Here is a 12553-nt window from a genome sequence, read left to right as displayed (position 1 = left end):
AAATTTTGGCGGGAAAAAATTTTTGGCGGGAAAATTTCAAATTTTGGCGGGAAAAAATTTGAATTTTGGCGGGAAAATTTCAAAATTTGGCGGGAAAATTTTTTTGAATTTTGGCGGGAAAATTTCAAATTTTGGCGGGAAAAAATTTCAAATTTTGGCGGGGAAAAAATTTCCAAATTTGGCGGAAAAATGTAAAATAATTGCCGGAAAAATTCTTTCCAAATCCAGCAGAAAAATTTTTGAAAAAAAAACGGGGGGGATAATTCGTACTTAAAGTCTGCATGCATATGTACGAACGTATAATTGTGATAATAAAATAACCAGTGATTAAGATTTGTTTCATGGTTTATGAGTAAACAATATGCATATAATGCATCTTTGATAATTATTTCGATATTTCAATATTTTAATGAATTATCTTTGTAATTGTTGTATATGTACCTAATAATTACAAGTACATCTTTCAAGATTGTTTTGATGTTTCAATACTAATTATAATCGAATCGTTCGCATCACACTCGAATGCACTCTCGCGTTAACCTCACTTCGCGTTACCAAAAAGTGTGACTTATGCATCGGAAAAGGGGGCATAAATGTGAACTTTGCATAGTACTATAAAGTGTTGTTCGATACTCGGGCATAGGGGACACTTTTCCCTTGTATCGAAAACTACTATTTTGACTTTAAGACCGCTTATCTGGGAATAGTTGATGGGGAATTTAAAAAAAGACTTGATGATAAAAAAACGATCCACATACATTTTTATCGTTTTAACAAGAGAAACTTCTTCCTCCCGTCAACAAAACCCAGACTAGAAGATGAAATTGATTTTGAAACGGACAACATCGATGGCGATATTAAAGAAGATGATTCAGATCCAGATTATAATGAAAAAATTTGTAATTCTTTGAATTTTAAAATTTAAATAAAAATTTATTCGGAAAAATTGAAACTCAATTTTGATTTTAATTTTTTTTTTTTGCCTTATCTTTTTTCAACTTACATTCTTCAGTTCTTCCATTCATGTCATACGTATCCTCTCTTCAAAAAGTCATATTAAGTCATGCATGCACACAGTTGACCAATAAAATTTGTTGAAAAGATGCCCAAAAGTCCAAGCAATTTTTCAATAAATCGTTTTTTTGAAAGTAAAGGATCGTTTTTATGATATCAATTATTTATGCAACATGTTCCCAAAATGCGTTTTTGCCTACAGTGTGCGAACGCTTACCAGCTACGTAAGCTCGAGTGCAAACAGATATGAATGTTGGCTACACCAGTGTGAGATATGTCCCAAATTTCTTAAATTTCCCTATTTTCATTTAATATAATCGAAGAAATTTTCAAAAACATTCAAATACTTCTTTAACAAGACACGCGAGTTTTTTAAAATTTAAAATTGTCATTGAAGACAATAAAAAATAAAAATACCATCAGTTACATGCATATGCTCTAAAATCAGTTAAATAAAAGTTACTTTGAACGATCATAAATTTATCTTGATTTAAAACTTGGTTAAATAAGTTCCATAACGAATTGGTTTCTTTTTGTAAAAAGTAAATATACATTTTTACAGAAATATAATATTAAATTAAGACACGTTCTATATTACGTTATCACTTGCATATAATAATTCACCAAATAAAGAGAAATCCTAATATAATGATAAGGAGATACTTAATGTTTAAATTGAGAATAAACAAAATAAGTGAAAAAATTTTATTATCGACCTATATTTATGTACAGTGTGATTATCGCATGTAATGGTAAAGATGATCCGCCAATAATTAAGGCGCTTTAACAGAGATCGTCGCTTATTCGATGTTTTTAGTACTTAATTAGTACTGGCTCTGGTAGCTCTGGGGCTGTTGATAATTTTGTTGGGCGAAAGCCTGAGGCTGAGTTTGGTAGATTGGAGACGATGGCTGATAAGCCCGACCGGTTCCAGAGAAAGCACTGGCTGGTAATCCAGATGGAAAACCTGGTTGAGCTTGGTAAGCAGTCTGTGGTGCGCCACTAGGTGCTCCAGGGTAAGATGGCCTTGGGATTGGCGCAGCAGACTGGTACTGAGCGGGATTGTATTGTTCTGAAAATAAATGATGGTATTTCAATTTATTTTTGCCTTTAACAGTGATTGATACAAATTAAATAAAACTGTCTCTTGAACGTTTCGAAAAATGATTTTTCGTTAAACTTAAAATTTGCGAAGCCTTCAGCTCAAACTATCGAACTAGCGTGATTCGAGTTATATAATTTTGTTTCTTATTTTTGATTGAATGTTCAATGATGTATAACTATCAGATAAATATCGGAAAAATTTAATTCAAAACAACAATAGAATCATTTAAAAATTATTTAGGTGAAGTTTTATCCAAATTGTTTATACTAAATTGTTAACATATTTAGCAGCTTAGAAGTTTTCTTTCGATCGCAGATTGGTATTGTAAGATACTTTGTAAATTATTACATGTTTCAGAAGAACATTAAAATTTAATAATAGTAGATTAATAACTGGTTTACAATCTTGCATACCATAGTTACGCCTGCAAATTGTGTGACGTATGATTCATTGTTCAATTTCAGCGTGTGATTATAAGTTTTCACGATTTAAGTAACCGATTAAAATTGTTTTTTGATGAAAACAAACGAGGCTAAGTGTTATTTGTATTCTTTCACGATTTAAAAAATTTTCTTGCGAAAGATGAAAGAATGAATTGTGAGATGACAATACTAATACCGCATGAAATATTATGAGTTCTACTTCTGATTATCATTAGGTAGCTCGCATTAATGTATCATATTACGAAATATCAGTCCTTAAAAAAATAACCTACCTGAATTGTCAGCGGAGTATTCGTCGTTTCCGTAACGAGCAGCACGAGCTTCGGCATCAGCGAGTTCCTGGAGTCTGGCCTGCTTGAGAGCAGCGACTTCGGGGGTGTCTACTACGGTACCATCGGCGGCCAAGGGGGCGGGTTGGAAGGGCGCTTTGGCTCCAGCGGAGATCTGGTAGGCCTTGGCCTCGGGCCCGAAGTGAGCCTGCTGCTGGTAGGCGGGCGACGGCTGAGCATGCTGGTAGGTCGGCTGCTGCTGGTACTGCACTACCGGAGCGGGGGCGGCATGGGAGTACTGGTGCTGGGCGGGCGACCGGCCGTGATAGGCGAAGGCCTGGCGCACTCCGGGTCCGGGTTGCGAGCTGTACTGGGGTTGCTGATGGTAGGCACCGTTATCCGGCGACTTGTCCTCGGCGGCGCGGGCAGCGGCGCGAGCGTACTCGGCGAAGTGCTCGGCTTTGGCCTGGGCGACCTCGGGCGTGTCCACGACCGAGCCGTCAGAGCCGATTGGCGCCGGGGGTGCGCTATTGTAAGCCTGCTGCACCGGTCCGTTGGACGCAAATTGATGATGCGGGAATTGCGCCTGACTCGCAGCAACGGCGCAGGAGAGGAGAATCTGACAATAACGATTTTAATTACTTCTCTGACGTTTTTTTAAATTTGAAAAAATAATAGTGTACTGTTGTTATTATATTTACTTATGAGTCTGCTTTAAGCTCAGATCAATTGTGTTTATACGTGTTTAGCAACTTCATAACATTGTTGTGTGTAATACGCTGTGTAATTCACAAGTGCTATTAGACATGCAATACGTGTGATTACCGGAAACAAAAAATTCCACACTACCTTTCTCTCCCCAAGCTTGTTCAACTATAAGTCAGTATTATATACATTCAATTAACCTTCTCTTTTTATGTATACATGATAAAAGCGTTAATACTTTAACTATAATATAAATGCATGAAATTATTTTGCAAGTTAATCTGACGTAAGGTAAGCTCAATTATTGTTACGTTGCTTACACTATAGCTTTTAATTCTAAGTAATTGCAGTTAAAATTTATAAAAAAGCATCGGCTAATTTTTTATTTCAACATATTATAATCAAAGAAAAGAAAGTTCAATTAGTTATTTATTATTTGTGCCTCTCACGTTATACCTGATATCTGCCCTTTAAAACCGATATCATTTTTTCTTTAAATCATGCATGTAATCTTTTGGTAATATCTTGAACGACCAAGATATTTGTAGATCGGAACCTTGCCTCTGTGCAATATGCGGATAAAAGCCAGTGGTTGCATTGCCATTATACCTGGAATTCGATTCGATCAAGCATCCATGTATATACATTTGCTACGCCCGTTTATTTCGTTTCATCAATCATGAGAGTTTTTATCTCGTCTCGTATCATTTTTCAAGCAAAAGAATTGTCACTACAATAGAAGTGGTTTATGTGAAACCCGTATATGTAATCATATATCGAATACCCGCGAGTCACGAGTGTCGAAGTCGCAAGTTGCCTTACGGAGACATTGCATAAAGAGCGAATTTCGATATGTTAATAACTTTGAGAAAATGGTCTAAATTATAATTAATGCACTCGGGGTACACTTGTGTGTGCACTTGATACGTTGTCGAGAGGAAAATGCATAACTGAACTTTTTTTAGAGTTACGCCTTAGATTATAGACATGCATCAATGTACACAAAGTAAAAGCTGCGGCCCCCTTATGGCCCCCCTCCACCTTAGTTACGAGTAATCTTTGCTGAATGATTTGTTATACTATCGAATTTTGTGTTACGTGCTGTACACGCACAGACACACCCACACTCACGAGCGCTTAAGTCATCTGATTGCAAATGTAAACTCTTAAAACGATATGCCCATGATACATAATACGCCTCCAACGTATGATTCGGGAAGCAAGTGCTAATTATAAACGTCCCAATTATTATTATGTGGCACCTGTACACAAAATTATACAAATGTAGACCTTGGTGCGTATAATGTTTTGGCATGTATAGTCGGTATCTTGTCGGTCGAAATACACGAAAAAAAAAATTAGCTCTCAGTGCATGTGTGCCGGACATGCATTTGAAATTACAAAAAGCGCGTAAATTATAGAGTACTTCGTAGCTGAATTAATGCCCCATTGTTACGTCAGACTATCCCACAAACGTCCACAAAGAGTGCGTACAGTGTGCGGTACACACGATGTCGTGTTGCATCATTTTTCCCTTGAGGCTCTAACACATATATCTATGCGGTGCTGTAAGCTCAAAAGGCTGCCACAGAGTCAATTTTCTTGATTTTTCCTCGGAACCTAGTAAGACTTTTTGTTCGATCGATTTCCGGGATTAACATATTTGCGAGCTCGCGCGCGCGCGCAATACAAATTACATAATTGCAAAAGGATAGCTGAGTATAAATGTACAAGATACACGCGCAAAAGAGAAAACAAGCTCGCGCACACGTGGGTAGCTTTGACGGAACCAGTGTCGTAAAATACATCTGAAAAATGATCCGCAATGCTTTGTATAATGCATATTTATCTATTCTCCGTAAAACACTTACTAACGCGCAATCTGTCCGTCTGTGTGTGTATTTGTGACTCTTTTTCTCTATCTCTATTTCTCTTTCACGAGAGGGAGAGAGAGCAAAAACTTCGGGCGCGCCTAGTATTCTATTATGTATGAACATGTGACCCCCTTGTACTTCGGTGTATTATGTATATAAATATATACATAGATATATATTTAAATATATATATAAAGTGCATGTGTATCTGTTCGATGTGCGTGTTGTATATGCATATCGAGCTTCAAGTTAACCTTTCACTTTTCTTTGTTTAAAAATCTCGTGACTTACGAAGTATTGTGTTTTATCAGTTGCTCTGATTGTGAATACATGTAAAATCACCGGTCTACCAAAGATAAAATATTTCTCGGACTTATTCCGATGGTCGAAAGTGTGTAGTGTAAAAAAAGTGTCAAAATTTACTCACCAATACGTATTTCATGTTGATCCTTTTAGCTTTTTTTTCTGTCGAAAATCTTCTTTCTGCTTTTCGCCTTTCCTTTTTCTCAAAAAAGGAATAGAAAGCCAAGTTTGTCGTGTCTCCTCTCCACGCTATATCCAGATATTTTGGGCTTTTGCACTCGGTCGCTGGGTACGCTGCTGCGCCGCTTGTAGTGGCTCGTGGACGTGGGGAGTCCCATTTATAATGTACCGGTGAGCGCCCGACTCGTGTCCCCCTTCCCCCGCGGCGAGAGATCGGCGGCGGCGCGGCGCAGCAGCGTATTCCGCTACTCGGCGACTCTCGCACCCCCGTGCAGTGCCCACGAGCCAACGCGTGGACGGGTGCTGCTGTACCCACCATCGTCTTTCACTGTTCCATATGGTTGATGTGCTTTGCTCATGATATCCCTTCCCCTTGGCCACTTTTGTGTGCACACGTATACCGATGTTCTCTCCTTTTCACTTGATTGCCTTCGTGTTGTCGCGGCCTTGCAACCTTGACACTTCCTTCTGTTACCAGGACTCCCATCGTGTATACCATTTTCTTCTGTGCGTTTTATTTCATACGAGAACCTTAGCTCATAGAGAACTTAAATAACAGGAGCTCCTTTTTTATGCTTTTATGTACTGACTCGCGGAAATATACTTTTGATTCGGCCGATTATTAGCAAAACTTGACCCTCGAGCTCTTGATAAAAGAAATGACAAGTAAAGGACGAATAAAATGAAAAAATTACGTTCTTGTGGTTTTATTTGCTTGCATGACGCTAACAAAGAACTATGGTCTTTATTGTGCTCATAGCTTTATGCGTATGATTTAAATTAAATCTTGATTTTCGACTGTTGGAATATTTTCAAATTTTATTTTTTATGAATATTTTATCTTTTGCATTTAAATATTTTTGATGCGTTTAGCTCTTTTATTTCATATTAATTTCAATACACGAGTGCAAAATCGGCTTGTGCAATATTTGGTTTGACGAGAATTCAGATTTACTTGAATTAGCTTTCCTGCTCAGTTATTTCCATGGTTCAGTGTCGCACGTAACGAACCCGACAAATTACATCAAATTAGGTGTAGTGAATGGAGCTGGGAAGAATATATATATTGCAGGCTACGTTTCCACGTGATATTACGTATCTCATGCACTAATCAGATCTCGCTTAAACTTTAATGAGTAGAGAATTAACAGATTTTAAACAAAACTTAAATGCATCATTTAAGACTAAAGAAAATCTTTATACGTCATCAAAAAATTTCTTCATCAATCTACCATTAAAAATTTATTAATTAATAGTGAATAATCTAATACTCATAATATATCGACATTTGTACGATGTTCAGTCCTTTATTTATTACCCCAGGTCATGCTACCATAAGCTTAAAGTAGTGATAACTTACTTAACAATGATTGAACTCGATGTTTCTGCATTGGAAATAGTCAAGCATGTTCTGCGCTAGAGTAGCATTTACAGAAAAATCTCAGCTCAAATATCTAATTTCGATATCAAACTTGATCGTTGACCCTGGGATAGCTCGGCTACGCGTTATTGAGCAACTAATTACCATACACTTAATGCATTACGTTGATAAATTATATTGTTGCAATCTCGACTTTGTAAACTTGTGAAAGTGAAAAATTCATTGTTATATTGAGCTAAAGTTTTCGTACAACTGATTGATGTAGTTGCTTTTCCGCGATGTTTTCAGACTTTAGATAATTTAAGCATTTTTTGAGGAGATGCTTAGAGGGGTTGAAAAATAATTTATTTGTATTGCACTTATCAAAACTAGAGGTATTGAAGAACACGTACAAAAATGTTGAGATTGAAATTTAGAGTATTTTTTATATGATACATTTTTGAAGTAGAGCAAACCCCTTACTCTTCAATAGTTTACGTTACCCATTTAATATTTACTTGTACCTCAATAAAATTTTTTTTGATTTTCAAGAATTAACATTTTTCTGATTCATTATTCGATTATCTTCAATATAAATCTAAAATAAGAAAAAAAATTATCAGAAAATTTTTTTTCTTGCGTGCAATCAAATTGTTCAAATGTTTCTTTTTTTATCAACTTTTCTCAATATTAATAATGTGAAAAAATGTAACTATTAGTTTTCAGAATTTTTTTTTTTTAAAGGTAAATGTTATTGTACTCTGAACGAATCTTCGTCTCTTCACAACAAGATAATTTTGCAATAATTCACATCGTAAAATGCATCGTGTTAGCAAACACGTGATCCATTAGCGTTATTGAGAATTAAACGTATCAGGAACAAGAGTAAAGTGAATGTTATAGCTACTGACAGGCAACAAAAGTAATTCTATGCTGTCAAAGAACGTGCGAAATACTTTTCAAAGGTCACACTGAATAAGTAATTAACTCCCTGAGATACTTTTGGTATGAAAATGAATTACATGATATGCGCGAACTACATTTGGAAATAGCCCGACTAATATGGTTATGTTCGAGAGAAAAAAATGAAAGAAAAAAAAAATAAGTAGGAAATATATTTAAGACCATGAATAATGTTTTATGCAGGTAATTTTCAACAGCTGCATGAATATTATTCACGTGATTCACAGCTCACGATAAATACACTGTAATGTAAATGATACATTTTTGTTATCGTATACTTGTAATCTTGTTATAAAATCCTTCTAAAATGATTTAGAATTTTCTATTTCTATAGTCTGATTCTAATTTTTAAGAATATTTCATCATCGATGGAAAAACTAAAAGTAGCTTTAAGTAATTTTGCGAAGTAACGGACGAAAATACATTTTCGTGAATGAATATCCATATACGAGGTTGGTTAATCATTATTATAAACGAGCTCGATCGTATCAGGATCTGCCGCAAAAAAACAAAAAATACAAAATACAAAAAAAATGGAAGGCGAGCTTGGGAAAGCACACAATACTTGCGGGAGTACGTATAGGAATAATGTATGTAGCCCTGAAGCCTTAAGAAGAGAAATGCAGCATGGCATACGAAGGACTGTGGGTCTCCTGCAATGCGAGCACACAAACGAAGGACAACTTGTGTACCTCTCGGCATGTTTAAATCCGCGTGACTTTTCAATAGCTTCCTTCTTCTTCGAGACAAAAAAATCATGCCATTTTTAAAGTCCCGATAACAATAACAGAATAAAATATAAAATTGTTTCTCTGAAATCAATACCTAAGGATGAATTTTTAGCAGTCATTTTTAAAAAAATGTTTACTGTTCATTTTCCAAAGTATTAGTTTATGGCTACTTTAATTGAATAACACTTGATATCAAGAGTAAAATTGACTATTTACATAAGTTTTAGGCAGTGCGGTGAGCATACGTGTTATTTGCAAGTGAAAATCAATAACATATTCAAAGGAATGTTTATGTACTTCAGTATACAATTCACCGTTCGTATTGAAGAATTTCATCATTTCAAGTGGAATAGAAACCCCAACATTTTGCATAATTATTTCGTAAAATCGCAAAATACGGATAATAAGCTTTGGCAGGGCGTGATGGAGAAAAAATCATCTTGAATAGTTGAAAACCTTGTAAATTTAATGTTGCAAAAATAGATCAAAATCGAATTACTTAAGGTTTGCGGTGATACGAGCAAAATGTCCGTTATTACGCTCCAACCGGTGTGCAATAATATGTATATAAAAAAAAAAAGGAAAAAGGAAAAAAAAGAAAGACATAAACACGTCGACGTCGTATTTACAGCTTCCTATAAGTCGTTGATGCCACACGACTTTTTGCGTGCATTTACATGGATATAATGCGAAAAGTACACGTAAGTTCCACAACACGATCTGCTGCTGCTGCTGCTGCACTCGATACGTATACATATAACACAGCGAGAGAAAGACAGCGCGAGAAACGAGAGACGACATTTTTCACGGCAAGGTCGCCTGGCGTCGTTGACCGTGCGCACGCTCCTGCATACACGCCGCGATCTCGCGCGCGCGAATCGTGACTCCGCTCCGTGGATTTATTTTTAAAATTACGCGCCATCCTTTGCTTTCCTTTTTTACGTTATCTGGCGCAGCACATACTTTTTCTGCGCTTCGTCGATCGTTTGCTGTGCGTGCCGCGCGGAGGATCTGTGCAGCAGCAGCAGCAGTAGCAATAACGATTATTCGAAACCGGTGCGCGTATATAAGTCATTATATGCGGCGTTTCAGCGGCCGCGATGCATATACGCAGCTGCCCAAACTGCTTCCATATATAAGGCAATCGTTGGGCAGGATCGAGCGCACACTCGAGCGCGCGCTCCAACATGCACATTTATATATATATACCACTGCTGCAACGATCACCTGTGTGTCTTGCATATCAATGCGCTCCCATGTGTATGTGTGTGTGTGTGTGTGTGTCTTCGATATGGCAAATAACATAAACAACATCGCCATCGCGCGCCCGTACTCGAGTGGGTGGGACGTTGCTTGTTTAACCGAAAAAATTCCTCCCAGGTGTTACAAAATCGTACCCAAGTGTGTGAGTGTGTGTATGCGTTTCAGAGCTCGTTTTATGAAATCTTTACGATTAATTATTTGCCAAGCTATAAATTACACTCGAGCAATGGAGTAATTTACGAAAAAAAAGCGACTCGGGCGCGCGCGAGAGTTCATTACGAGGTACATTCAAGTGAATCCTTCGTAACGCGTGGCGGCCCCTGCTTCATAATATCGAAGACTTATTATGCCTCGAACCCAATGTGAACAATACTACTTGGCGATATACGTATGCGCGGACTGCACACACACACACACATTCATACATACGCGCGTTATACATGCTCGCGCGCGATCGGCACTGCTCCTGCGGGTAACACACAAACTTGCATTCCGACGCAACGCTTTCTCCCTCGCACCTACATATATGTACGTATACAAGACACACTTCATAAGCATCGAGCCACACCGTAGCGAGCATAAGCATTTGTGTAACAGTTGTACTTTAACCCTTATGTAATTTCTATCTCTGTCCTCGTGTGTGCATAGATAGATGCTGCATTCGTTACAATGAGAGTAGCCAGCCTGTCCTTTCTTATACATGTATTTGTGCTCGACAAACACGCGGCGACTTTTCACCATCGCGCCGCAAATACACGCGTCGCAGTGTAATATTCGCCGTATGTATAAAGTACACAGCGCTCACAGACAAACAGGCCGATTCTCGTTAAATTTATCCAGTCACTCTCTCGCTCGCTCACGCGCGCGCTTGCATCGGGAGACCAAGGCGCTCTTTCGACACTTTTTTTTAGCTCTTTCAATGGGGCGTTTAATTGTTTGGCAAAAATTAGGCAAAAGCCACTTTCGAGCGCGACCCGTTGCCTCTCGACTCGCTCTCATTATACACGCGGGCTCAGGAGTGTATTATTGTTTTGCTTTTACGTAATGGCCGATTAATCAATAGCAAGTGTGTCGTGTCTTGTCATAATTATCGAAACTCGCACAGTACTACTGTACCTATTGAGAACTGCATCAATGTATCCGATGTGTACATCGATTACAGCAACGGCTCTCAAAGTGCCGCGCGCGAGCGTAATTCTCGATTCATCAATCGGACGACGCATCAATGAGTCTCGGATCAAAAGGTTTGGAGCGATCATATATCTGTGTCGTGTCAGGCCTTTCTCGTGACCTTTACCGATCGCTTCTGATATTGTTTTGGTACATGTACGCGAGCTTGAAGATCAAAGTCAATTTCTTCAACAACAACTACCCGAGCTCGAGCGAGCAAATTCACTCCAATGTGGCGCTCTTTCACGCATGACTTCTTTGCATTGGGCAGCACTCATGGGCGGTAGCAACAACAGCAGCAGCAGCAGCTCTTAGGTAATAATGTGCTCTTACCCAGAGCCAAATGACGCATAATATACACGCTGACTTATCTGCTCAGGCTTGTATTATGTACGTACGTGTATAGCGGCGTATATATTGGCTCCCTCGAGTCTCTCGATAAGCGTGTCGTCGATTAATGTGTGTAAGTAAGTATATCTCGGGCCGCAACAGTACCTACGCGCGTGGCAGGCGCATAAATGGTATACATATATATACATGGTATATGAAGTAGCCGCGCCCGCGATCCTTTGTCTTGCGACCGCGGCCTGCTCTCGCGAGAGGCGTGCGATTTGCTCTCTCGCGCGCGCACCGCACACACACTCACTCGCACTGCGCCGCAACCACAAAAGAGAGACATTCGCGTGTTCTCCGCGTACTGCGTATAATACACCTATATTGTATTCACGTGTGCACGTATATACGCATGCACGTGAGAGTCTTATAGATCGACGCGTGTGCAGTGCGCTCATGCCTATATGGCTGCGAACCGATCGATCGTTTCCGATCCTGACAAATGGATGCCTCGCGCGGAAACGCGTCCGCTGCCCGCCCGATGAAAAAAAAGGCCCACGCGCATAATATATCCAGCCACCGTATTAAAATATAATATGCGATTGATTCATCGACGTCGTGTGCGTTGCCAACGCCGCCACCCTGCGAGCTATACGCTGTCCCTTTTCATGCAACACAATCAATTATACGCGCGCGCGCGCGCGAGCCCGAAAGAATGTATCGGGGTCAGCTCGACTTGCCGCTCGGGCGACATATATAATGCACATTTGTCGAGTTGCGAGCGCACCACGATTTCGACAGAATTTTGTTTCAGGCGCTCTCCGTGTAGCCGCCTAGTAT

The 12553-nt window shown here is 38.8% G+C and overlaps 1 protein-coding gene across 2 annotated transcripts; it reads right to left on the bottom strand.

Moving 5' to 3' along the window:
• Positions 1-1770: 1770 nt before the first annotated feature.
• LOC106652616 (skin secretory protein xP2-like) lies at positions 1771-6000 on the bottom strand. 2 transcript variants are annotated; one of them, XM_014371680.2, is made up of 3 exons: positions 5838-6000; positions 2835-3450; positions 1771-2086 (listed from the first exon to the last, which is right to left on the bottom strand). In XM_014371680.2, exons 1-3 carry the CDS (start codon positions 5850-5852, stop codon positions 1839-1841), a joined length of 879 nt encoding a protein of 292 aa, XP_014227166.1. In that variant the 5' UTR covers positions 5853-6000; the 3' UTR covers positions 1771-1838. The 2 variants fall into 2 exon arrangements, with proteins under 2 accessions (XP_014227166.1, XP_014227165.1); XM_014371679.1 differs by lacking the exon at positions 5838-6000 and adding an exon at positions 3993-4082.
• Positions 6001-12553: the final 6553 nt, after the last annotated feature.

This window comes from Trichogramma pretiosum, unplaced genomic scaffold (genome assembly GCF_000599845.2).
Source record: "Trichogramma pretiosum strain Unisexual culture from Peru unplaced genomic scaffold, Tpre_2.0 scaffold32, whole genome shotgun sequence".
Lineage (NCBI taxonomy): Eukaryota > Metazoa > Arthropoda > Insecta > Hymenoptera > Trichogrammatidae > Trichogramma > Trichogramma pretiosum.
Note: the sequence above shows the minus strand (reverse complement) of the source record. Positions and strands in the feature narration are given on the sequence as shown.

Bases quoted from the DNA above. Each gene is read 5' to 3' on its own strand.
- LOC106652616 (XM_014371679.1), bottom strand. From the start codon at position 4,022: ATGATATCGGTTTTAAAGGGCAGATATCAG. The intron at 3,451-3,992 runs GTATAACGTGAG...CGTTATTGTCAG, and splicing joins TTTTAAAGGGCAGATATCAG to ATTCTCCTCTCCTGCGCCGT. The intron at 2,087-2,834 runs GTAGGTTATTTT...ATTTATTTTCAG, and splicing joins ATACTCCGCTGACAATTCAG to AACAATACAATCCCGCTCAG.